At 41.7% G+C, this 27,930-nt stretch overlaps 1 protein-coding gene across 1 annotated transcript; it reads right to left on the minus strand.

Annotated features, from left to right (window-relative positions):
• Positions 1-636: 636 nt before the first annotated feature.
• efhd2 (EF-hand domain family, member D2) lies at positions 637-26,325 on the minus strand. Its single transcript, NM_001173903.1, has 4 exons — positions 25,800-26,325; positions 3,297-3,444; positions 2,868-3,002; positions 637-2,574 (listed from the first exon to the last, which is right to left on the minus strand). Exons 1-4 carry the CDS (start codon positions 26,093-26,095, stop codon positions 2,443-2,445), a joined length of 711 nt encoding a protein of 236 aa, NP_001167374.1. The 5' UTR covers positions 26,096-26,325; the 3' UTR covers positions 637-2,442.
• Positions 26,326-27,930: the final 1,605 nt, after the last annotated feature.

Below are 27,930 nucleotides of genomic sequence, written 5' to 3' on the forward strand. Positions count from 1 at the left end.
GCGTCACCAGTTCATCATGCTAAATCTAAATCTCATATTACATGGTCAATAGAATGATTTCTCAAGTGTTAAAGACAACAGTGGAATGGTAAGTTGATAAAAAAAACATTTGGCACAATTTCCCCTGGTAATGATAAAGACAGAAGAAATCGAGGAATGAAAAAGAAGAAGAGGAATGACAAGAGAAAATGACAGAAACAAGTGTGGACTTCACTGTGTTTGTTCGCACTCGACACCCAATCTCTGCTTGCTGCCACTGTCCCAGAACTGTTTAAAGTGTAGTAGCCAACTCCTATTGTGAAGGTTAACAAATTTATGCTGATCTGGGACCAGACTTATTATACCCCACTCTCACCTCGTCAGAACAGGGTGAAGGTACATCCGAAGATGAGGAGTGACGTAGTGTGAGAATGCATCATGGAATCACATCTGTAGTCTAGTTTTCACAGAACAAAATAGGACACAGAGCATGGACAAACCTGCATGTCCAAATGGACTGGAAGAAACCTACAGGTTTTCACTATTGACATTTGACACAGAATCACTGTTCACAAACTAGTCTCCACGTCGGAAAATAAACCTCTTCTTAAAATCACTCACAGAATTACAACTGGCCAATCGCCCATCACCAGGAAGTGTAGTAACCAGTGAACACACCTTTTTATTTATTTTTTTACCAGGAGACCTGCTTGTGTACATAATGCAGAACATTTCACAGAACCCCTCACCATACAAAACTAAAAGCACTTTTTTTTAAATGTATATTGTCATGAAAAAATATTGTATTCTTTACATAGAACCTCTCAGTTGTACTGTGACGTGCTGCCAGATATCACCCGTTGATACCCTTTAATAACACTACGTTGGAAGCTCGCAAACTTATGCTGAAAACTTACAACCATTTCCCTCATTTTAATGTTAAACTCCCATTCTGGTCCTTTTTAAAGTAGCTAGGTTGAGTTAAATGCATTACATTTCCTGGAAGGGTACATGAATGATATGACCAAACAGACTACTTTATACCCCTGTCCAATAAATCGATTAATAAATTATTAGAATTTAGTCTGTTTAATAAAGCTACAGCTGCGTTTGCATTAAACAAGGTTTAATTTAAGCATATCAAAGCTCTGTAAGTCAACCCTTTGAAAAGGCCAAATTGATTGCATATCTCAAACTATGTTCCAAAATGATAGATAGTAAATGGCTATGCTACAGAGCATTAGAATGCCACACATTTTATATTGCAACCTCAGTCTATAGGTCAAAGGTGAAGGTATACATCACTACAGATAGCATATTTTCACCTCAGAGTATTGCCATGTGCTCAAAGGGTTTGTGTCTAGTTGACAGCTTGTTGCTTTGAGCAAACATTTATTTGATGTCAAGAGCATAAATGTACTTAGTTTCAAGCCATAAGCAAAGCTTTGACAATATGGGATTGTTGGATACTGACTAGTCACAAGCAAGGCTCATGCAGTAAAACCCAAGCAGGGGCGAGTGGTCGACCATTGTTACAGAACCCCAAGTCCTCTAGCAGCCCTGTATGTGTTTGGTTTTGCAAGAAATCTAACTGGCAATTGTCCTCAAAAACCAGGCTAAGACAGAAGAATGAACAAACATACACAGGGGTACCCCAGGACCAGGTACATGGAAGAACGGTTCTCCGCCACCATTTGCCTCCCCCCTGCCCCCCCGATCTACTCTTCTAGAATGTGATTGAAGGTCTGGAAATAAGTGTGCACAGATTCTCTCACAGTATAGGACAAACACTTGTGTCTTTGAGAAGACTTCCTACAGGAAATGACATGTGTAGCTCAAAATCACTGGTACCAAGTAACACAATGGATTGGATAAGACCTCTTCAGAACACACGTTCACAATTCCGATTCACTGGAATCAATGGTAAGTAAATAACGTTCTGTTAAAATGCGATCCTAATTGTTCACAACATCACATCACTAAAAATGCATTCCTATTTTTATTCACGTTCCCTCAGTCACTACAGAAAAACACAGAGCTAAAATCCAGACCTACGCTAGTGGCACATAACCGTATAATCTACAGGAGAGACATTGCATCACAGATCTATTCACATCATGTATCCAATCCATTGCATCTTCTTTTCTGGCATGGCTATGGCCTAAAATCAGTGCCGGACTTAGAGGAGCAACGGAATATTTGTCTACCCAACATGACAAGAAGAGTAAAACGGTCTCTGCACTACCCTGAATGTGTAGTTCTTTTGTTACTTGTCAGGTCAAATCAATGGGGAATCAGCAGAATAGAACTGCTCCGCTCTCAGGGACTAACCCTGGACAGACTACCAGCGCCTTGCATATGACCAGATTTCAAAATGGAGGCAGAAAAATCACCGGGACACTGATAAAGTGGACAGACAGACGGACAGTGGAGGTGGGACAGTAGGGGCTGAGGAAGAGGTGGTCATTTAAAGGCCGACTGGAGGTTCTTGAAGGCGGCTTGCCTCTGCTTCTTCTCCTCCGCCTGCTTCTTCTTCTCCTCCTGCTCCTGCCGGATCTCCGCCTCGAATTGGCTGCCCGCGTTGACGGCCGCCACCTGTCGAAGGGAGAAGATGTATTACCACTGCTCCATTGTTATCCTACCCTTCATCTCATAGGCCTACAAACATCACTAACCAACCAACGTCTCAAGTCAGTTCAATAAAGTTTGTATTTTTCTTGATTATTTATTGAAAAGGATCAACGTGAATGAAAGGGCAGATAGAGGGAGAATCAGTGTAGAGGGAGAAACAGTGTAGAAGAGCCATGAGAACGGGATTCTCTCTCATGCTTGTGCTGAGGACGGTGCACAACCAACCTCGGACACGGAGGATCAGAACTTGAACTCACTTTGGCTTCAAAGAAGGTCTTGGCTCCCTTCACTCCCTCAGTGGACACGTCAATCTCTGATAGCCGAGCCAGAACACTGAGACCGCTGTCCTCTGCTAGTTCCCCTGCTGCCGACTTCCTGAAGATCAGGAGGAACTGGGGAGAAGGAGAGGAAGAAAGGACCGTCACTGGAGTCAGAACAGAATCCATACAGGTTCTCTTTTTGTGATCACTGATGAATATTACAATCAAATGTATGCATAAAAAAAAAAATAAAGAAAACATGCATACATGCAGCAAAATGATCACAAAAAACGTCACTGAACTTCATACAACCTGACAGCTTGCACCACTCACTCATCTTCCACACAAGTACAAGTGTTACAAGTTATAAGATATATAATAGGAAGAGCGAGTGCTTGGTGCCATGCTGTTTCATTCTCGTCTCACCTCTCTGAAGCTCAGCTTGTTGTCCAGGTCCTCGTCCACCTCCTTGATCATGTTCTTCAGGCCCAGGTGGGTCTGTGGTGCCCCCAGCTTCTCCATCATTAGCTTCAGCTCCATCAGGTCTATAAAGCCATCCTTCCCCGCGTCGTACCTGAAAACATGCAGAGAGAAAGACGGTTAGCCTGGCGTAGGTTAAATGTGTTAAAGGATGTATGATTTCAGCTAGTAGTTTTGAAAGTAGCGCTCGAGCTAAAACGGGTCCCCAAAAATTGTGCACAACGTCATCCATTTCATGCATGTTACAGCCTTTTTTCCTTTTCATTTTGGCAATTCGTATGATACGTTATGAATTTCTAAGTACTTCACTTAATTGAAGCACGTTAACATGTTGAGTATTATGCACTGGAATAAGAGTGGTTGATTCCAAATTGCTGTCAATGGACTCAAATAGGTATTCATGTTTGAGCGTCATGCTGCAGGTGACCACTTGAGGGGGGTAGAGCATAATAAAAAAATAGAGCGCCTTTCATCTCAATCTGACTGCTTCATTCTCCTGAGCAGTGCTAGCCTCTTCCCTGTTCCTCTGAGGTTTTCTATTTGTCAAACAGTGTTAGCCAAGCTACATGATAACAATCAGCCTTGGGTGAGTTGCATCTGTTGGGAGGCAGACTGTCTTAAAAAGGGTTGTCTGCAGTTCAAACAACGAAGCAGTCAGTCCCGCCACCTTTTGGTGAAACAGCTTAGGGATGGGCCTGGAGAAGTGTAACCCGTTTCAAATTCAGACATGGCTATGGATGCAAGGACTGACCCTCCATGATATCAAAATGATTGTTTGAACCATGTTTTGAAGCTATACAGTGTTTGTAAACAAACACTAGAGTTAGAGAGTTGAAAATACGTATTTATTTATAAAATTCTTCATTAATTAATTTTGAAGTCCAAAAATGGATGTAGCAAATGCAGAATGCTCCTTTAAAGAATGCATTTGACTTGGAAATCTTTTTTTGAGGGGGGAAAGACCTAACTGAATATCCTTAATCCATAACAAAAAAATAAATGATTATCTACTGGCTAGTGGCTCATATATGCAGATCTTGGCCACATTGTTAAAATCTTATTTCAACTCTGTGTTAGCGGCCAGTGGTCAGCTGTGTCAGGGGAGTAGCCAGCAGATCAGACCTGCTTGCTTCCAGCTGCACTAGGGTCGGACAGCATTCCTTTGTATAGTAAACACAGAGGAGCCGGGGCAAGATATGGTTCAGAAAACATACCTCAACACAGGGATGAGAAATGTGTTGTACTCCGAATTGTCCCATTACCCTAACTGCTACACCGACAAGATTTAATGACTGCCATTTCTAGCAGTCGTTCAATCTTCTCAAAAAAATAAAGAGGACATTGAATATCCTTTGGACCATGGTGCAGTTCTTAATTACACTTTAGATGGTGTATCAATACACCCAGTCACTACAAATATTTAGGCACCCTTCCAAACTCAGTTACAGGAGAGGAACGAAACCACTCAGGGATGTCACCATGAGGCCAATCGTGATTTTAAATCTGTTAGAGTTTAATGGCTGTGATATGACAAAACTGAGGATGGATCAACAACATTGTAGTTACTCCGCAATACTAACCTAAATGGCAGAGTGAAAGGAAGGAAGCCTGTACAGAATAAAAATATTCCAAAACATGTATCCTGTTTGCAATAAGGCACTAAAGTAATACGGAAACAATTTGGCAAAGAAATTAACTTTTTGTCCTGAATACAAAGCATTACGTTTGGGGAAAATCCAACACGTCACTGAGTACCACTTCATTTTCAAGCATGGTGGTGGATGCATCATGTTATAGGTATGCCTAGGAGCTCTTAGGAGACTTACCCAAAAAGACAGCTGTAAATTGCTGCCAAAGGTGACTAACATTTGTGGAATACTTATCTAATCAAGATAACCCAATTTTCCATTAATACATTTGGTTTTTTATTAAAAAAAACGACTGACCGTGTATTTTGTGTAGATCATTGTCAAAAAATGACAAATCAATTTGAATCTCACTTTGTAACAACAAAATGTGGAAAAAGTCAATGGGTGTATGCTTTCTAGTTCACTACTCCCAACACTGGTGTGAATATACACAGGAATGCGTTCCAACCCTAGTACAGCTGTAAGCAAGCGAGTCAGATCTGCTGGCTACCTGAGGAGAGGCCTTTAAAGGAGAGGGGGAGAGATAACAAATGGGAGAGATGGATAAAGAGAGAAATCAGACCCCCAGCCATCTTGTCCACTCAGTCTAAGTCACTTACGTTTCCCAATAAGAAACCAAAAATCATCGCTCAACAGAAAAAGGGAACTAACAAATGGGTGGCTACTTGGAAAAATGTCACATATTATTTAGATTCGTTCAACACTTTTTTGGTTACTACATGATTCCATGTGTGTTATTTCATAGTTTAATGTCGTCACTATTATTCTACAATGTAGAAAATAATAAAAAGAAAAGAAAAACCCTTGAATGAGTAGGTGTCCAAACTTTTGACTGGTACTGTACATGAACTGTTTCGACTGGGAAGCATACGGTAAGCTTTACAGTCACCATACACACACACACTTTCAGTCTGAAGTCCAGTGAGTTAAACCATGTTGAGTCACACTTTTACAGGAAGCGGTTAGACTAAGGAGGGGTGGGGGTGGTAATCTTACTCATACATATTTAAGTCATACCAAAGTTTCCCCACAAATAAGCCAGCCTATACAGCATATCAACCTCTGTGCAACAGAAAGAGCACCTGCTACATTTTACGACTCCCTGACCTTTTACCTTGTCTGTAGGCTATGCAATCTTTTCTTATCATACCCTGCTGGCCTCTGCTGTGAGTTGTTCTAGACAAGTGCAATTGCACAATGAGGAAATGAACATTTGAGACATGCTGCCAACTAAAAGTACATTCTAACTAGATTTCACCTGTTAGATGACACACAGAAAGAGACAAAAGAGCACAGACTAAACAAAAAAAGGGAGTTGGACAGGAGCTAGCTGTGTGTTTATCAGCCCCTCTGACCCACCGGCCCAAGAGAGGGGGGCCAGTGTACACTGCTGGGGAAACTCATGATTTGTTTTTCCTGAGTGACTCGTTCGTTTGACCTGCTAGTGCTGGCTATATAATGAGTCCTACAGCAGGATTAATGTCGCGGTCAAAACAACTGGGAAATCGCCTACTTCCGACTTAAGTACATTCAAGAAAACAATCTCCGACTAGCAAAAAAAATAAAAATAAAATATATATTTTTTTAAAGAAAGAAAATTTTTTAGAAATAAATTGATTAATGGTCATCCAACTCGGGCCTCTTTGTAGAGCTCCGACTTTCCGACCTAAAGATTATTGACGTCATGATTTAACCTCATTTCCCCCCCCCCCCACGAGAGTAACCAGTTGTCTTGAAAGCACTATAATACACACACCTCTGGCTCCAGAGACGTGCGCCGACCACCAACAGTCGGTCATTTGCGCGCAAGAAAGCAGAGTGAAGGAGGAAGCACTTTGGCTAAAGGATTGGCCTCCCACTTCCCCTCAGTCATTGTCTGAAACCACCTTCTCTACCCTCTCGCTCTGAGATGGCGTCACCATGGCAACAGGCACCTTTTACTGAAGACCGCAGTAGTCTGGGGTGAGGCACCTGCAAGCAAGTCACGCTTTCTTTTCTCCTTCCTCCTCGCTCTTTCTATAGCGTTAGCGCCAACCCACTAACTGCACATGACAGTCATTGACAGAATAGCATTTTATGTCTCTGGCTATCAGAGTCCTTTTCCATCATTCTTGGGCTGTAGTGTAGACTACAATGCGAGTCGTGTCAGCAAATATTGATAGCCAATTAGAGTCCCTCCAGAGGCATACATCCGGTGAAGTGAAGTGGTGGAACGAGTGGCTTTACAGCAAAGACCCCCATCTCTGCTAGTGTTCACAGCCAGGAATGAAGTCCTGGGCCCGTATTCACAATGTGTCTCTGAGTGGAGTGCTGAGCTAGGATCAATTTTGCCTTATAATTCATAATGAATAATGTGGGCGGGGCTAGGGTTGTCACGGAATTGTCAGCCGGTGATTGTCACGCAAATAACTGTCAGTTTCACGGTAATTGACCGATAATTAACAAACAAATTTGGCGTCTCCTGGCTTCCACACAGCCTACAAGCCACTGATGCAGACCTTTCGAACAACTACATTTGAAAAAGTCTAATAAATCCATGTAATATAGCCTAGATCTTCACAAATCCATTATTTATTTTAGACCGGTCTAAAGAAACATAAGAAGAAAATAGTATATTTCAGAAGAACAGAATAGCATACTCTGAGTTGTCCTTTAGGTCCTGATCTGGCCATGCCATATGGCTGTGGGCTACATTAGTTAATTTAGCAGACAAGATTTGCTTAGAATTCCATGGCATTTTATATTATAGTATGAAGAATACAATTGAACAAAGCTGAATAAAATAGATAGTTTCTCCAAACGATGAGGGAGTGCGCACATGCACTATTCTGTGTTGAGCGGTTAAAGAAATAGGTCCTCCTATATGCTTCATTTAGAGTTATTATTGCAACCGTAGTTCTACAAACGTTGGGCTATATCCAGGATGCATCACATCCAGCCGTGATTGGGAGTCCCATAGGGCGGAGCACAATTGGCCCAGCGTCGTCCAGGCTTGGCGTCATTGTAAAATGAGAATGTTCTTAACTGACTTGCCTAGTTAAATAAATAACAATTTTTTTTTAAATCGATTAAAAATAAAATATAAGGCTGCATGATGCAATTCTAATGACTTGAAAAAAAAAATCCCTTGAAAGGCATGTGCTCTGCTTTGTTATTTTGCGCAGGCTGTACACACTTCGTCAGTCTCGAATTCATAATTTGAGAAGCACTTGATAATTCCAGAAATTTCCCAGCGGCATCTCCTTTGTGTGGCCATAATGCACCCAAATTTAAAAAAAATAAATAATAATTTTAAAAAAATCCATGCCCTTTGCAGCCCTTCTCCCTAAATGCTGCCAGCTCCGAAGCACCTCTCATCGAACTCACACGGCTCTCCATCACGTGATCGGGTCTTTCTCCGTGGCTACAAGTGAAGAACGACACGTTGGGGACTCAACATCGCGCGTCCTTATTCAATTTCAAGGTGCACATTGAAGATCTTGGAAGAAAACGTCTACATTTACTTCTCGTCAGCCAACAAGATTAGTAGGCCTAACGAACAGCAAATGCACTAGCCTGTCAATCTACTTTAATTTTTTACATTTTAGTCATTTAGCAGACGCTCTTATCCAGAGCGACTTACAGTAGTGATTGCATACATTTCATGCATTTTTTTTTGTACTGGCCCCCCGTGGGAATCGAACCCACAACCCTGGCGTTGCAAACACCATGCTGGCGTTGCAAACACCATGCTCTACCAACTGAGCCACAGGAAAGCCCCCATAGTACAAAAGTTGACCTATTTTATGCGAGAAAATAAAATATTCTCAACAGTCTGGGACAGTTGTGGGATGCGATAGATCCCAAATTAATACAACCAATAGCATCAACATTATTTTTTTTTTTACACAAATGAGGCTGATGCATCAGATCAGAACAATTAGCTTAAAATCTTGATAGTTTACTTCTTCACAATTTAATGCCCAGCAATGCACACACGGCAATAGGCTTCATCAGGAAAACACTATTCTCAAAAGTGACCACAAATGCAATTATTTTATTAGAAAGTATATTTAAATGGTGAAAATGATCTTCCCCAAACTTGACTCACGCACTGCCAGTTAGGCTCTACACCCGTTGTAAAGCGGATTAATGTGCTTCATTTTAAGAAGTTATTTGGCCACATTAGTTAAAGAGCCAAACCTTAACAAAACATATAGGCCTATGGGCTAGGCTACATGAGGTGTGCCACTGATTTGAAAAAGTAAAAAAATAAAAAGGCATTGTTTCTTGCCTTAAGCTGGGCATCATTCACAAGTGATAATACATCATTCACAAGTGATAGGCTAATATTGTCACCCATCAGACTATTCTTAATTTAATCTTGTTTTCACATATACTAAATAATAAAATGTGTGCAATTCGTTTTGATTTAGAATGGACCATTATTAAGCACCTGTCAAAACAGGAGCAGGGGGAAAAAATACATGTAATCTCTGCACTTAAATAGCAAAAGGAGGATGGTTTTCCTATGGTTCATTTTCATGTCAGACAGGAAGGCTATACTCCTGTTGTAAAGACAAGCAATGTGCTTAATATTAGGAAAGTTGAGAAATAAATATAGTAGGCTGAGCCTACAGAATGCTGATGGGATCCTCCTCTTTCTAATAGAGGCCATCACTCTGTTCTTGCGCAATTGCATAGCCTATAGAAATATTGCACAACATGAGCTCATGAAGCGTTTGATTAGATTTGCATTGATGTCAGAGTGATTAGAGGGACAATAGAGTGCTGAGTACCAGGCAGTTAGCAAGTTCGGTAGGCTACTAATGACCGTTAGCAGCATCAGAGCTTGGAGAAGCCTAATTACTGTGACTAAACGGTCACGTGGAATTTGACTGCCTTTAATGACTCATGACCGCCAATGTGACGGTAATACGGTCACCACAACAGCCCTAGCTGGGGTCTGATCCTTGATCAGCACTCCTACTCTTAGACGCTTTGTGAATGGGCCCTGAAGTTAAGGTCCAACCAACGTTTTAACCCCACATTCCATTGCAGCGCTGAACATTCGTGGCAAACGTCTTGAACAATACGGAAGTGATTTCAGCAACCAACGTCAGTGGCAGGACGTGCACAGCATGCAAACTCTTACCCCGGCCTAGATTCCATTCCTCTTCTCATTAACACGGTGTGTACCATGACAAGTTCCATTAAAATAGCTGTGAGGCTGGTTAATGGGGTGTTTACTGCCATAGTTTACATTGATGAGGAAGTTGAAATGTGTCATTCTGTCGTAATAGTTTTGCTCAAGGCGACAGATGGAGGGAAAAGAGGAACTAGTCTGTCGTGACTGCAGGCAGAGATGAAAGAAGTTGGGGACTACGCAGATAGATAAGAGGCCGATATCTCTTTTACTTCCTGTGACACCCCGCCCCTAACAGCTTGACTGATATTTTTCTCTCAGAGAACAAGACCATAACATTTTTACATTTGTGCCTGTCCTTCTGAGAAAAGCACTTACACCATCTCTCTCTCGTAGGCAGGATTGTATTATGAACTGAAAATGATCTATTACTAGGTCAGGATATGTGTAGCAGCATTGCACAGCACTGTAATTGGCATCCAGCTCAAAATGACTGGGTTGTGGGAGTTATACAATAGGACTTGCACCGGTCAAGGAGGATAGCAATGAATGAAGGGAGTATTTGAACAGCACTATACAGTAGATTCCCCTTGTCCAGATGTCCCATTATGGGGGGGGAAATTGGGGTTCATTCAAAGGCTACTCATTAACTGTGGAATAACGACCTTATTGCTATGTGCTTTATTGAGTAGGCCGCCACAGTCTGAGCTACGGGCTGACTTCTAGAGCCCTGGGAAGCATAGTCTGTCAAATTTAATTTGAGCCGATGTGAAGACCAAGGGCATCATCATTGCTCTGTCCGTACAGTATGATGTAATGACTGCTATACATAAGGGAAGGTCCATTTGGATTAGAAGTTTTAGCTAAGGACTTTAGAGTTGCTAGTACTGTTTTTGGGCCTGATTGTAGGGCTTTGAAAGTTACTAAGGATTACTTTGAGCTCACCGGACACTAGCCTTGGTTGTGCCATGTAGTTAGGAATGTAAACAAAGATGTCCGCAGTCCACCTATAAATAATACTGCTGAGCGAACATACATGTCACTGGTCATTTTAGGACATAATTGGATCACAAACTGCAGGGTAGGCTAAATAATTGGGGAAACCGAAAAGATATACCCGTTTGTTCACTTTTGGCATCCTTCAAGGTACTGTTGTCTCGTTCTCCTATCCCTTATCGTTGCCCTTTACGCTCGGTTACATCATACTCCCTCTTTATTTCCCCCCTTTCGTCCACGCAAGGCAAAATTGGGCCTAACTTCATGGCACAGGAAACTTTCAGCATATTCTGTTACTCCCCTAAGGGGTGGCCCCAGAGAAAGCTAAACACTCGCTTATTACGCTCATCTCTAGAGACCCATTGCCTGTACTCACGAGAAATTACTGTATAGGCTAACATTACAGGTTTTTAACAGAACTGCTTTCCCTTCAACTGAACAGACATGTTCAGATTCTTAGCGTGCCATACATGTCCATGCTTGCCCAGCCTGTGTAAAACCTGCATCTAGCTAATTCTATGAAAGTATAGTAGACAGATATGGGTTTAGATTACTCCTACAGTAAAAAGTAAAGCCATTTTTAAATTGGGTGTAAGTTTGCTCTAAGAGTTTCTTTGCTGAACAACGGATGAGGAGAGAGAAAAGTTTGCTCAAGGTAAAAAAATAAAAAAATCCCAGTGAAACTAGGAGTTTCCCTAACTCCCCACGGGAAATGGACTTCCTTTTGTCAGCAGGAGTTATCCTCTGAACTGTAGCCCAAGTTATTTATCTTCCATGACAAGTGAATCAGTCAAAATTCATTGAATGAAAACTTATTGCTCCAACTAGAACTTTTGCCAATGCAAGCTGAGGAAACGCCATGAAAAAGGTATGATGATGACGAGGTGGTTGAAGTATCATATGCTGATGATTTAAGCAATGAGCATCAACTTTCAGTTGACTCTCAGACCATGGCCTTTAAGACGTGTCTGAGCATTGCAGAAGGAATGAGCTACTTTGGACATGACTTGTCATCAGCAAAAGAGGAAGTGCAAATAGACCCAATTTCCTTAAATCGCAGTGGCGTTTCTGGCAAAGCAGGAGGTAAGAATATCCATATTTGGGCACGACCGACTCCCTCGTCTGCACTTACACATTTCAAAGGTTTAGTCAACGCCAGGGCTTCACAAAATGTCCACATCCACCATTACCTTTCAGAGCTAAAAAATACTAACAGAAGTTTACTACAGTAGGTACTATACTGTAGATGCCTCCAGTCTAAATCTCAGCCTACACTCTTCTTATAGTTAGCTTTTTAAAAAATGCAGTTTACAACACAGAAACCCGAATTGCAGTACAGCTTACATGAGATAAAAAAAACAGGAATGTCGGTCTCCAACTCAACCAAAGAAAGTTACACGCCAATGACTTGGAGTTGAAATTTTGCGCCAAAAATGTGAGGCTGTGAACACTGATGAGTTCATATGATTAAGGTATGTGAGAAGAATGAGAAGTAAATAAGGGTGAACTGAACTGTCATTTACAGTACGTGTGTTACACATTGACCCGTGAAAGGCCTGTAAGTCTAGGTGAAAGCGAAACGCTTTGCATGAGTTTGACATACTTAACACCCCTACTCCAATGAGTTGTGACAAACAGGGAAGCAGTAATCTCTTGGGTAAATCCAGGAAAATCCACAGACCTTGGTGAATGTTAACAATGTGTTGTTTCAACTCTTACTGCATGTGTTGGTTTAGACAGAGCAAAAATAGGCAAATTACAATAATGTTTCTTGCACCAGACAATAGCGCATGGATGCCATAGGACAACCTATTCCTGGAAATGATAAAGCCATGTACAGCTACAATAAGTAAGAAGGCCAAGTATCACGTTTCGAGACTACACTCCAGCTGCTGCCACCTATGACATTCCCTTCTAATAAAGATAACAAATGCCTCCATCCACCATCTATCCATGAAATATGCCTGTTCCTGAAAGTAGAGAAGTAGTGGCCAAATGAGTCACAGTGAAGGCGAGTATGAATTAGGGCAAGTTGCACAACAATGCAGTCAACCAAAATATGTCTTCCGCATTTAACCCAACCCCTCTGAATCAGAGGTGACGGGGGATGCCTTAAAAAAAAAAAAAGTCTTAATGAATTGACGTCCAAGGCGTTGCTTTCCGGGTAGCAGTTGTTGTGGGGGTTAACTGCCGTGCTCAAGGGCAGAACGGCAGGCTCGGGGATTCGAAAGAGCAACCTTTCGCTTACTGTCCCAACGCTCTAACCGCTAGGCTACATGGCGCCCCTGGATAAGGCATGTCAGAGATCTAAGTGTAGATGGAGTGGTGTGTGTGTTTGCATGGAGTAAGGTGGCGGTATGTCTGGTATTGTGAGGTGTGTGTCTGTCTGGGGCTCTAATGAGCCGTGTTCACCTGGTATAGGGGTCCTGCTCGGCGGCAGGGCTGGAATGGGGTGTTAAACCCTGGGCGAGCTGTGTAGGACAGAAAGCCCACGGTAATCAACACAGCACACCATCTTAGGAGAGGTGGGCCCGGGCGCATAAGAGAGAACAGAGCCAAAGAGATACCAGTCAATCACAATGAACAAAAAAAATAAAAAATAATAAGTTAGAATGAGCAGAGGCCAAAAAAAAGATTTTAAAAGAAGACTGAGCAGATATGAAATTGTAATCTTGTAGTCTCCCATCTTGAGAGCACTCAAGACCATATAAAAATGGGTGAAAATCTGAATCTGGGCCTTGTTCAAATTCTAAATAAAGTTGGACATTCTGGAGTAGAAGTACTACTGGTTCTACAACCTACTATTAAAAGTACAGTAGCACTTACGCTTGCAACTTGGCACAAAACAAATCTGGAGAATTTTTCAGACAAAAAAAATACAAAAAAATAAAGGAGGGATTAGTTGCTTGTAAGGTTGTGAGATAAGGGGCTTTCTAATTAAAACCTTCATAACACAGCAAATCAACTGGTCAGACAAAGACGAATGCCAATGATGAAAACATAATCGTCTCCAATCTTCTGCAAAACCTTGGCCAAAATAATACAAGCCGCTTACAACAACTACCGGGCTACATAACAATCCAGTCACAAGTTTACCTTCAAAAACTTTTGTCGCCTTCCTATAAATTCAGTCTGATTAGGTGAATATATGGATGTACAGTGTCACACATTAGGAATGTGACGAAAACAGCTTTTTAACCACCTGAGGAACGTCGCCAAGGTGCGGCGGTTTCTCTCTCAGGCTGATACAGAGAGACTCATCCATGTATTTATTACAAGCAGGCTTGACTACTGTAATGCTCTCCTGTCTGGTCTGCTACCCAAGAAAGCCATTGGTCAACTGCAAAACATACAGAATGCTCCAGCACGGGTACTGACCAAGACCAGATGGAGAGCACACATTATACCAGTTAAGGTCTCTGCACTGGTTGCCTGTTTTAGAATTCTTTTTAAGATTATTCTATTTGTTTTTAAAATCAAATCCACAATTGTGCACCCCAATACATGTCAGATATGCTTTTAGGACCTTAGAGTGCTTTTTAGTCGTTCAGTTTGTCATTCTTTCATCGTTTTAATCTTACGTTTGTTGTGAAGTAAATATTTCAGCTTTTATTTTCATTGTTTATTAGCTTTTGTCCCTGTGAAGCACATTGCGTTGCACTCCATGTCAAATGTGCTGTATTAATAAAGCTTGAAGTGAGTAGTCTATGTACTTGCCTGCAAATAAATCATAACGAAGTCAAAGCAATCTTGCATTTTCCATCTGAAACTGGCTTACGATATCAATACTGCAGTCACAGTAAACCCATGTTCCCTGTGGCTAACTTATCTCAGTGTTATTCTGGAAATAACCAGTTCACCCACATACTCCAAATATAGTCTCAATTAGATGCACACATGTAGCAAAACAGAATGCCATAAAAGGAATGAATTACGCTTCCAATGATATGAACTTCAATATAGTGACGATATATATCCCATTTGTCTGGGGTTATATACACCTATGGTTGCAAACCAACTATAAGCTCATGCAAAACCTTGGAATGCATGATACACCTAAACCAAAATACATCGCAGGCCTAGTTTAAAGGGTTGATTACACTTTCAAGTGAGGAGCTTAGCTAGACCGTAAAGGACTACAACATTGAGTTACTAGAACACAAAATCATTCAACTGAAACATACTGTGCAAGTCAAACATAACTGTTACATAACTGCTTCACTAGTCCTAAACCAGCAGTTTACAGAGATCTACTTCATTCCAGGCCACTCCCTCCCTCGGTCTTCTCTCTGCCAATCTTCTTGAGTCCTTAGGGCTTAGTCCCAGTTATGTTGCTAGACAACAGCTAACCGGAGCAGGCTTGGGGAAAAGCCTCTCTTATGCCACACTACAAGCCCAGTTATGACGGCACACAGCATGTCTGATTGACTAAGCATGTATGCGTGTTCGAGCCCTGTACGGGAATTAATTTTAAGTCCAAGCCCGCGACGTTCAGGCCCTACCCAGGCCAAATCGCTTCTGCCAAATTTAAAGATGAATCGATTTTTGATTTTTAAAAGGTGATTTTGATAACAAAATCTGACTACTGTGCCGCCATCTTGATAACATGTCAATGACATCACTTGACTGGTTCGTATGACAGGCAGCCCAGATTACAATGCATGCTAGTAGGTCTCATTGAGAAGGTTTTCATAAAAATAAAAAAAAAACATCAGAAATACAGGGTTTATTACATCATTGGCAGTGCCAACAGATGCCAAGAAAGTCTCATACAGTATCCAGAGACCTCAGGCTGAGGCAACTGGGCCAGGAGATCAAAATGCCAACTCTGAGGCCTTGAGTGCTCCACATGACATCACATCCTCCACAATGACATTATGAAGCGCATTAAGACGTTGTATGATCCACAATGTATTTACTGTAGCTGCGGCACAAGACGAGCTAAGACAAGTCTAAGTGGGGGTTTCGCCCTACTGCCTTCACTTAGCCAGCCCTTTAAGAAGATCCACAAAGAGGGGAACTCAACAAGGGAATAGGGACGTGATCAAGTTTGGGGATTTCATTTCAGTGTTCGCTATATCGCAGAGACCCACTTTCAAGTGTCAAGTGACAGTGGGACTTCCGGCCAGATGCAAGCTGGGACGGTCATAGTATGCTTGGTCAGGGTCATGGGAAACTGGAGAGCCGGTTTAGCTTTGGCCTCCACTCTTCGGCAGCATCTGCATCGAGTTAAACGAGAGTGCTTAGTCAGCCTCTAGTGTGACATGACGGGTGAAATTGAGTTGGATAAACTGGGAAGTAGAGCAAGTGGCGTTTTTGTTGTTGGAGTGGAGACAAGTGACTTGTAGTACTCCAGATAACCCCTTCTAAACAATACGAGAGGTTCTCTATGGACCACATTTGTGCAGTCATAATGAAACAACTACTGTAGTAGCAAATAATTGTAAGATTAAAAAAATAAATAATCTTCAAACATGCATGAAGTGGCTAATTGTAGATTTATGACAGTTCAACCCAAGAGGAAGAGTCACGCTCAAGATGAACTTTTACTCTTAAGTTTCTCTGGCGATACAATATTGATTTAGCTACATTATTCTTTTGTCTTTGACTAGGGCCTTTCATCCATTTCCTGTCAATGCATAATAGGTTTGAGATTCAAATCGATCCAGAGTACGCACACAGAACGAAAGCTCTCAAGCTCTCCAAATAGGATAATTTCTCAAAAGACCAGGGTCAGTTCTCTCAGGTAATAGATGGTTTAGACACTGTTACTTAAATGCTCTGTGAGATGGGCGTACTTCACGCTTTGATTTAGTAGCCAAGATAAAAACAAAATGTGGAGGGAGGTTGATCATTAGCCAAGTGAAAATATTAAGGCATTCCTACACCGATAATAGGGCTGCCTTCATAACACGGACTCACGAGCATCACTACGGTGCGTTTTAGCCAGTGTGCGTGATATAAGCACTGCACTGGTCCCGGGTGAGTTTGGCATCCACTTCATAAAAGGTTAATGATGGGATTAGAGTTGGGAACCTGACGCGTCACCTGTTCTTATAGTCAACCTCTGCCTAGAGTTTCATACAGAATCGCCACCATGAATGTCAAAAGGCAGTACGAGGAAGAGGTTTCTGGCTCCGGTTCCCTTGGTGACAGATGTTCCATGTCACAGCTGGAAATCGGATACGGGACAATCCATTTAGGGCAAGGGAGAATGTGTTTGGGTAATACGCTGGGAACGGCACATTCCTCGCTGGTACCGCCACTACCGGCTCTCCCCCGGATGTCAGGGGATTAATGACCAGGTGACTAATTGTGATGCTGTTAAGCACACCGATTGGATCAGGCCAACGTGGTTACAGATAGATAATGTCAGAGTGGTTATTTTTAGCATGGTGCTGAGCTATGAAAGCGTAAATTACGTTGGCCTGTGGGATGGTATTGTGATGTTCAGGGCAGGACAGTTAGTTGCATCCTAAGTGCAATGCCCACAGCTCCTATCTCGCAGGGCACTCGGAGGGGGTATAGGAATGGCTAACCACCAAACCCTCTCCATTGTGTTTACATTGCTGTTGACAGGTTACACTATTAGTTTATGTGATAGAAGCTGACCTCCCACTAATACACTAAAAGAAAATATGCAATGCTGCCATGAACTAACTACCATGTTAAAAAGTAAAGCAAGAGTCAGGATAAAAATAAACAGCAGTCAGGGAGAAGTACTGAAAATAAATAGGCCTATATCCCTAGACTCAAAAATAAGACTTTTTGCTCCTCCGGATTGAAAAAGGGTATATAGTTCAACTCCCATTCGCCAGACAAACGCGGCACTCCTTAACATCAATGGAAGTCTGGCTGTGGCACTTCAGGGCAGAGAACCTTGGCAGCCTAACCCTAAATCCAATAACCTGCCAGCAAACCCCCTAACTGGGTTGTGTTCATTATGGCATGGAACCGACAAAGTCCTGGTAGTCCCTCCCCGTTTGTCAGTTTGGATCCCAATGAACACAACCCTCTATACTACACATGTGGTTTGAGGAGTTAGCAAGGTAACTTTGGTCAACGCAGAGTTCAACTCAGGATAACCAGTACCATGAAAGTGGCTCACTTTTTAGCCAGGTAAACTTATATGGCAACGAATCTTTTAGCCTATCGCCGGAGCAGGTTAGTTCTAACTCAGGGCTAACTCCATTTATCCTGAATGAAATGTTTAAACTGCGAGTTGAGGACCAATGAAATCAGATTCCCTCCCTATCGCAAAGACTGCATGATCAGCCCCTTAACTTGAGGAAGACGGATTATATATTTTATTAAATTAAATGTTTGTCAGTCATGTTACAATACCTATTACATTACACATTTAGTAATTTGAAACTTCACGCAAAATAAAACTTAATACAACTATTTTAAAATCGATAGGACTGGGGGAAAAAGGTGCTTGTGCATTGCACAAGAAAGATGGCACTTCAACAAGCCTATTTCACACCATAGCCTCGTGAATTTGTAAGATTACTTTTATCATTTTGATTTAGGCACAAATAAAAATGTGGCACTGACTTTCAGAATTGTGTCAGCGTTCAGCATTCGACTAGACACGTGCAACATGTACGAGCAGTTACAGGCCTGCTAGAGTTAGCGGTAGTACGGACAAGCAATATCCACCATCGTAGAAACGGATGAAGCCTGAGCAGGAATGTGAAGAGAACTGAAGCTGGCTAGCCTTAGAAAACCCTGAGTAGATCTAGATCGTAGTATACCCCTCAGGTAGGCTGTGAGTGAAGATGAGCTACATGGAGTAGGGAAGCAATTTGGTGAAGGGGTAATATAATGAAACAGCATTGAAAACAGTATTGAGCTAATCTCTGGGGAGTTGGGAGGGACCCCCCAGGAGTGATCCCCCCCCCCCACTTCATTACGGGGGAATAGAACCAGCAGGCCCTCGCCGAAAAGACAATAAGCTCCCCTTGTCTCATATGTGACCACAGCAGGGGGTACAGGACGAGACCCTATTAGATGAGCAAGAAGGTAACGCCAGCTTGACGCTTGTGATGGAGTCCTGAGGCACAAAATGAAATGGTGATCCCATGCCAATGCAATGGATCATTAAGCTAGCAGCTTCCATCCTCAGGCATTTGTTTTGACAGCAATTGTCAATTGATTTTCTTTTAAAAAGTAGACAGGCTTGGGAGGTTGCCTTTGGGTTCTATTGCTCCCCACTGGAAAAGGCCTGTAGGTGAAAAAGTAGAAAGCTCTTCGGTTTGTCCAAATCTTGTAGGGTCTAGCAGTGAGCCAGTTGAGATCAAGTTACAGAGGCTTGATAGCTAACTACACCCTCATCTTTTGGTTTGCACAATACATTGAGCTACAGCCTACAGAAACTTCTGTTACTCATTGCTGAGGCCACAAAGGCATGACTCATCGCACAGTGCCCTTTTCAGCGATGCCTTCTATGTATGTGTGTATGTATATTGCTACACCATTCTGACAGATCTACCCATACCACCCACTGTTTCAGTACATGTGGGTATAACAGACAGTCTGCCAGCCAGTATTTTTTCCTGCCTGTCCATCGTTATCTGCTTACTCTCTGCTAGACAGGGAAGGGGGTTTAATACCATCTATCAATCTAGCGACCAGACCAGCGTCACCTCCATAATCCCTACCAGATATGTGGACAGAACAGCAGCTCAGGGGTGTATTAAGGGACGTGTATTACTCTGAACGTTTCATATAAAAAAATACCGTCAGAGCTGAAACAATTCACTATTCAGACAATTTATGTTCTTCACAATACATTGCCACCTGAACATTCTGTATGCTAACGTTATGTCCATCTGAACAGACCCCAGGTCTCTGAGGCAGGTCCAGTGCTGTTTGGCTGTACTTTGATCACTGGTAGCCGATTACATGGATTGGATGCTGGGCGGTAGCAAAGTAATTATCACTGCGAAATAAGATTGAATTTGTGCAACATAGGCTAGCCCAACAGTAGTAGACTAAATGGAAATGTAAGCCTATACCTTGCAACATTGTGGTCGATGCAATGTGTGCCTGTATAATGAACTGGTACTGTAGGCCAGTGAAAAACTGCCTACTTGACAATACAATTAAGGAAAAAGCCTAGAGGCTCATTGATAATTTTTTTTAATCACATTTAATGTTTTAACTCACTGGTGATCAAAAATTCATCAAGTGAGAATCAATAATGAATATGATTCAAAACAAAGGATATTAATTGTGTTTCGGGATGATACTAATTATGTTGTCACACTTAAAAGCACAGGAAATATAATTGCAGGTGTCAACTCCACCTTACCGGGAAGAAATTGGGGACATCAGAATAGCAATTCCACGTTAACAGAGTGATGCTGAGACTGATTGCAAAGTTAAACCATGCTCCTCTATGCACAATGACTACTTTCCACAGATACATTTACAAAAACACATTTACTGGAAGTACAGTGCAGATGCAAAGTTTGGTAACAGAATGACGGTTTGTGCTGTTGGTGCAGTCATTCTGTTACCAAACTTTGCATCTGAGTCTCAGCATCATTCTGTTACCATGGAATTGCCGAGACATTTTACGTGACAGACATGAAAGGAGAACTGCTATAAAAAAAAATGTATCACCTGCCACACAGAGCTGTAGGCCATATAGAAAAACAGGAACTCAATTGAAGCCGTGAGTTGCATATAAAAGTACTAGTCAAAAGTATGGACACGCCTACTCATTCAAAGTTTCTTTAAATTTTACTATTTTCTACATTGTATAATAGTGAAGACATCAAAACTATGAAATAACACACATATGGAATCATGTAGTAACCAAAAAAAAATATATATATATATTTGAGATTCGTCAAAGTAGCCAACCTTTGCCTTGATGACAGCTTTGCATGCGCTTGGCATTCTCTCAACCAGCTTCACCTAGAATGCTTTTCCAAAAGTCTTGAAGGTGTTCCCACATATGCTGAGCACTTGTTGGCTGCTTTTCCTTCACTCTGCAGTCCAACTCCTCCCAAACCATCTCAACTGGGTTGAGGTCTGGTGTGGCTCAGTTGGTAGAGCATGGTGTTTGCAACGCCAGGGTTGTGGGTTTGATTCCCACGGAGGACCAGTACAGAATTTTTTGACTGAAATGTATGCATTCACTACTGTCAGTCGCTCTGGATAAGAGCGTCTGCTAAATGACTAAAATGTAATTGTGGAGGCCAGGTCATCTGATGCAGCACGCCATCACTCTCCTAGTGGGACTAAGCCCAAACCAGATGGGATGGCGTTTAGCTGCAGAATGCTGTGGTAGCCATGCTGGTTAAGTGTGCCTTGAATTCTAAATAAATCACCAACAAAGCACCCCCCACACCTCCTTCTCCATGCTTCACGTTGAAACCACACATGTAGAGATTATCTGTTCTCCTACTCTGCATCTCACAAAGACACGCCGGTTGGAAACAAAAATCTCAATTTGGACTCAGACCAATGGACAGATTTCCACCAGTCTAATGTCCATTGCTCGTGTTTCTTTGCCCAAGCAAGTCTCTTCTTATTATTAGTGTCCTTTAGTAGTGGTTTTGTTGCAGCAATTAGACCATGAAGGCCTGATTCACGCAGTCTCCTCTGAACAGTTGATGTATCTGTTACTTGGAACTCTGTGAAACATTTATTTGGGCTGGTAACTAATTAAACTTATCCTCTGCAGCAGAGGTAACTCTGGGTCTTTCTTTCCTGAGGCAGTCCTCATGAAAGCCAGTTGTCATATCGCTTGATGTTTTTTTGCAACTGCACGTGAAGAAACTTTCAAAGGTCTTGAAATGTTTCTGGATTGACTGACCTTCATGTCTTAAAGTAATGTACTGTCATTTCTCTTTGCTTATTTGAGCTGTTCTTGCCATAACATGGACTTGGTCTTTTACCAAATAGGGCCATCTTCTGTATACCACCCCTACCTTGTCACAACACACCTGTTAATTGAAATGCATTCCAGGTGACTACCTCATGAAGCTGGTTGAAAGAATGCAAGTGTGTGCAAAGCTGTCAAGGCAAATGGTGGCTACTTTGAAGAATCCAAAATATATTTTGATTTGTTTAACACGCTTTTGGTTATTACATATGTGTTATTTCATAGTTGATGTCTTCACTATTATTCTACAATGTAGAAAATAGTAAAAATAAAAACCCTGGAATGAGTAGGTGTGTCCAAACTTTTGACTGGTACTGTACATGTTCCTATACCTAACACTATCATTATCCCATCAAAGGTGTACTGTCAATCAGATCATAATAAGGAGTGAAAAACAGACTATTTCTATCTGAAATGTCAGCTGTTTGGCTACCAAAAGAGAAGGCTTGGAAATAGAGACTGATGACAAAATCAACAATCTCAATAGGGTCTTACAATACCACATAGGCCTAACTATATCACAAGTACCAAGCAACAAAGACATCCATGTCATTCTGGTTCAGGTATCACCATGCTTGAGGCAACAATGTAAATTCCTGCACTATCAAAAAGTAACCATGTGTAATGAAGTCAGAGTTGATGTGTTAAAAGCTTTATATTTCAAAAAAGTCCTATTAAGTTATAAATCAAAAAGGTACGAGTGTACCTCATCCAAGTGTTTTATCAGTATTTTAAGTCAAGGACAATGAAGTGGAATGCAGCCAAATAGGGTTGCCAAAGCTTAAAACGTAGATGAGGGTGAATATAACCTACTGTATACAGCAACCAATGACAGTGACCGCATATTGAGCACATAAGAAGAATCAGGTAGACATTGCATTGATTGGACTGAAAATATGGAGTACGTAATGAGTAGCCTACACCGAGTTTCAAAGTCGTAAGTGTGACCTCTTTTTTATATACACGTCAGTGCAGTATGCCAGGACTGAGTGAGAATGTGCGTGTGTACCCCATGCTATCCTATGGATTCCCATTCTGTGTCCCCTGTAATACAATTTCCTTCTGCTCTCTAAAATACAGACAAGCCATAAGGTACAGTAGCAATGCTATGGGCTCAATTATTTGCAAATAGCTGTAAATAAATCAGAGTCTCTTAGACTTTAGTTTTGATTTACAGACCAATTCAATGGTGTCTGAAATGTAAACAAATAGGTGCTGGCCCAGCACCATTGTAACTGTTAAGTCCTGACAGATCTTGTCAAGCACTGCTTAACCACCCACACACAGTTACTTTAATGTTTTGAATGAAAACTTAATGCCACTGACAGACCTGTGAATTTGTTTAGCCGAGTCAGCAGTAAGCACAATGGCAACTATGCATGAGGGCATTTCCATATTAAAAAGGACCCATGAGCACCAATGTGAAGTTTATAGGATCATGTCAAATCTGGTGTCAAATGAAAGCCAACACTACTTTATGTTTTATTAAGGCATATAAACATGTTTCAGCCATTTCTTATCCTAAATATTTGGAATAAGGAAAACTTTGATTTCTGGTAAAACATGGAAGAGGGGTCTTGATAACACCTACCAGAAAAAGTCTTAAGGCATTAGAATTTAGACCCTGCCAACTAATAAACATTTAATTCGGGGGAAATGATTTGCCTTCTGTAAAAGTTTAAGAAATATTGCCTAGTGTCTTGTCATTCTGTTACCAAAAATCGACAATTTCTCTCCCTCATAAGGGAGGGTTATAAAAGTTCACAGAATTAACAATTAAAAGGAAGACCTACCATTTAGCTTGTGTTTTTGTACAGTAGAGTACTGTACAATAAAGGAAAAGTAAAGTATATTTCAGAGTAGTATAGTACTGTATAAAGTAATATACTCTACGTTTCTTTACTGTGCTCTACTGGGCTGGACTGTGACGCCCAAACTTGTGAAACAGATGTCTATGATTGGTACAGATTTGGTCCATTCCGGACCAACCAAATTTGGTCTTGTTTGGGGGCAGAGCTCATTAGAATAATAGTAGAATAATACCCAAACATGCAAAGGAGGATATTACATTGTTCGACCTTTGTGTACCTATTCAGGATACATCACCATGAAGATAATGCATTTCTGTATAGTACAGATCAAGGACCCATGTTATTATGTTGCCGTCATTAGTTAAGGTGTCATAATAGCCGACACCCCATTCTGTCTGCAGACATCTTTTTAAACCTTAATTCCGAGTAGATATTTAAGAGTTTTGGGGGAAAAAGTGGCCACAAACTGAGGGACATTTTACTGTCATTCTGTTACCAAACTTTGATTCTGCACTGTTCCTCAAGTAAATGCGTTTTAATAAAATTTCAGTGATATTTGTTCAAAGTAGACTTCTGCATGGTTTGTTAAAAACTTTGAACAAACCATGTTTGGCATAAATGTAACTGTGAAACAAAGTCTTGGGCAATTCCACAGGAACGGAATTACACCATGGTCCGGTCCACTGTATTGACCACAATAGGCCTACTACAGATTCCTGTGTAATCTTGTCAATGGCAAGAGTGGTAGCATTCAGTGATGAGACCGATTTTTCAAGTCCGATCTGACACTCATATCTCTTGACCAAGTTCTATTCTTGGAACGAGTTCTTCACTCGTCGCTGCTCATTTAACAAAGGGGCTGTTGTTGGTGTGGCCATGGGGAAGCAGAACTAAGTAGTGTGGGACAGTTCCTCTCCCAAAGTTCCCCCTGACCAGTGCAACAGCAAACCCTCTCCCAGACTCCCTTGTCTTTGTAAAGGACAATCTGTCATCGGGTTGGCACTGGGAAGTGGGAACCTTCGCCTGAACAAGGGACTTTGGGCGCCAACCCCAGAATGGCTTTAACCAAAATCCCCCTAGCCAGCCCTCCCCATTTCAGCTTTCAACTCTCGGTAGGACATTTGTGTGGTTTTCTATTGGAATTAGTCGGACATAATTGGCGCGGCCACAACAGTACCCAGTGCAACAGGGCAGAGGGGAAGGACTGTATGTTTGTCAGCTCCATAGTGCTTTGTGACAATCCCTTACTTACCCCTGTGACATAAGAGGTATAGTATAAGTGCATCCGTAACCTTGTATCATAAAAGGCGTGTATATGATCATGTACAAAGTTATGGTGTACATTGGCCTGATAAAAAGGTTTCAGTATATGCATGAACCAAAGTATGCTGATAGTTGAGACTAAATTAGTTAGCATGAAAAATAATGATACTATAAGAATGACATCCTATACTATGGGTTTAGGTTGTCATGCTACAACACTCACACATTGGAGTGGAGAGAAAGCGAGAGACTGGGTGGGGCAGCACTAACACAGCTCTATGAATTCATGAAACACTTGCTCACATACACTTGTTCAGAGAATCATAGCTTGAGCTGTTCTAGAGTTTGTTAAATATAGAGGTCATTTTGTGACCCAATCAAATTTGATTACATTAAATAAAGACATTCAAGGGGAATTACCCATTGAACAGTGCATTGCTCAACAAGTGTCAATCAACACCTCATACCTGATTGGGGAAAATAATTGAGTTTGAGACACTGCAATTCTGACATTCTACTAAACCAAAGCCAACTAGTTAGTCCAGGGATGGGCAACTTCAGTCCTCGGGAGTGTGAGTGTGACACCACTCTGCCCCCCAAGGACTGGAGAAGCCCATCCCTGAGTTAGTGGTTTGAAATTCTAGGGCAGGTTGTAAAATGAAGAAAAATAAAAGTAATGCTGATATTTTGACAACATGAACTCACTGTTTGAACATTCTCTCCATATCTTTGATTTGTTTCCTGGAGAATTCCTTGAACTCAGTGTAGGGGTTGAAGACCTTCATGCTCGGCTGATGGTGTTCACCCACTCCGTCGTTCAACTCCCCCCGCCGCATGAGTTTAGCGCCCAACTCAGAGTCTGCGTTCGCCGTGGCTGCCTTCTCCTCACCCGCTCCGTTTTCATGTCCCTGACCACCCTCATCAACGGCCACCGGTTCCTCGGCACCGTCTTCTATCTGCAGCCGACGGCTGAGCTTTGACGACAGCTCGTCTGTGGCCATTTTAATGTGTGTTTCAAACGCTGCTGTATCTAACGTTAACTACAAAACAGATGAGACACCGATAGCGCATACACCACGGCAATATCTGCGGTCCATAGGCATGCGTCTATCTCCTGCGTGTTTACTCCTGTGTAAACAGTCAGAATGATTCTGGAATGCTAATTACCCTGGAAAATATCAGAATCCTCTTCCAGCAAGCAAGGACAGTGTGCGATTGTACAGCGTCAGCGAGGCGCACGAATATCGCAATCGGGTGAATATCTCCACTGAAGTACGCTGACAGCTAACTACGTAGGTTGGCTTTCAATCCCGTCACCACGCCTTTTAAAGGGACGCGTGACAACAATTTCCAACGTCACCAAATGTAGATTATAGCACATTTATTGCATATTCCTGACATATGTGTCAAAAGCTCTTCTCCGTTCACAGGGGTTTTCACCTTTTTGCCACAGTGTGCTATGATGACCGTGCGCCTGCAAATAAAATTCCATGACCCCAAAAATATAAATATAGTCCACGCAATGGATAAAGACCATATCCCCATCCTTTACAATAATAATATTTTGTGTCAGGCAGATACAGAATGGTTCACACACTAAATTAAGTTATACCTGCCCCACACAGGTGTTTAATATGGGAACGTTGTCTGACGCTTTACACGCAGGTTATATAAGTTATACATTTGAATAGTGTCATGGAATCACGACACCAGATTACTCTACTCTGCCTACTCTATTCATAAATGGCCAGCCAAAATGATCACTTAGTTTGAATACACTCACTTTTAGTAGTATACAAAACTCACTGCCCATAAACGTTCAAAGCTACACTTGAAATACTAAACAAAAATATAAATGCAACATGCAATAAATTCAACAATTTGACTGAGTTACAGTTCATATAAGGAAATCAGTCTATTTAAATCAATTAAATAGGTCCTTATCTATTGAATTCACCTGACTGGGCAGGGACGCAGCCATAGATGGGCCTGGGAGGGCACAGGCCCACCCACTTGGGAGCCAGGCCCACCCACTAAGAAGCCAGGCACAGCCAATCAGAATGATTGTGGTTACACGTGGTCTGCGGTTGTGAGGCCAGTTGGATGTACTGCCAAATTCTCTAAAACAACGTTGGAGGCAGCTTACGGTAGAGAAATTAACATTCAATTCTCTGGCAAAAGATCTCGTGGACATTCCTGCAGTCAACATGCCAATTGCACTCTCCCTCAAAACTTGAGACATCTGTGGCATTGAGTTGTGTGACAAAACTGCACATTTTAGAAATGCCTTTTATTGTCCACAGCACAAGGTGCACCTGTGTAATTATCATGCTGTTTAATCAGCTTCTTGATATGCCACACCAGTCAGGTGGATGGATTTTCTCGGCAAAGGAGAAATGCTCACTAACAGTGATGTAAACAAATTTGTGCACAACATTTGTAGATTTTAAATTGATCTAAACTGCCATAATTGTACTGTGTATCAAACTGTATTATAATATTGCAGCGACCTTAACACAACATCTAGCGACCTCATTAAGCAGTTCCTACCTGATGGCGTAATGGTTAAGGTGTTGGCTTGACAATTGATGGACCCGGGTTTGAGTCCCAGTCAGAGCTACCCTCTGAATTCACCACAATATAGTAACAGATTAAAGAGTTAGCTGCACTGACAACATGTGGAAGGTATTATAAATCTGTCTTCGAGGTTTATAGTCCAATCTCTGTCTGCCAAGCATATTTAAATGACTCAATTACTTCCCCTCGCTCCTTTCAAATAAATGCCTAGATCTGCCATTCAGTAGCTCTGTACACAGAAAATCTGGTCTACATTTGT

Source organism: Salmo salar, chromosome ssa15, assembly GCF_905237065.1.
Source record: "Salmo salar chromosome ssa15, Ssal_v3.1, whole genome shotgun sequence".
NCBI lineage: Eukaryota > Metazoa > Chordata > Actinopteri > Salmoniformes > Salmonidae > Salmo > Salmo salar.

Bases quoted from the DNA above. Each gene is read 5' to 3' on its own strand.
- efhd2 (NM_001173903.1), bottom strand. From the start codon at position 26,095: ATGGCCACAGACGAGCTGTCGTCAAAGCTCAGCCGTCGGCTGCAGATA. The intron at 3,445-25,799 runs GTGAGTTCATGT...GCATGTTTTCAG, and splicing joins ATGGAGAGAATGTTCAAACA to GTACGACGCGGGGAAGGATG. The intron at 3,003-3,296 runs GTGAGACGAGAA...CCTTCTCCCCAG, and splicing joins ACAAGCTGAGCTTCAGAGAG to TTCCTCCTGATCTTCAGGAA.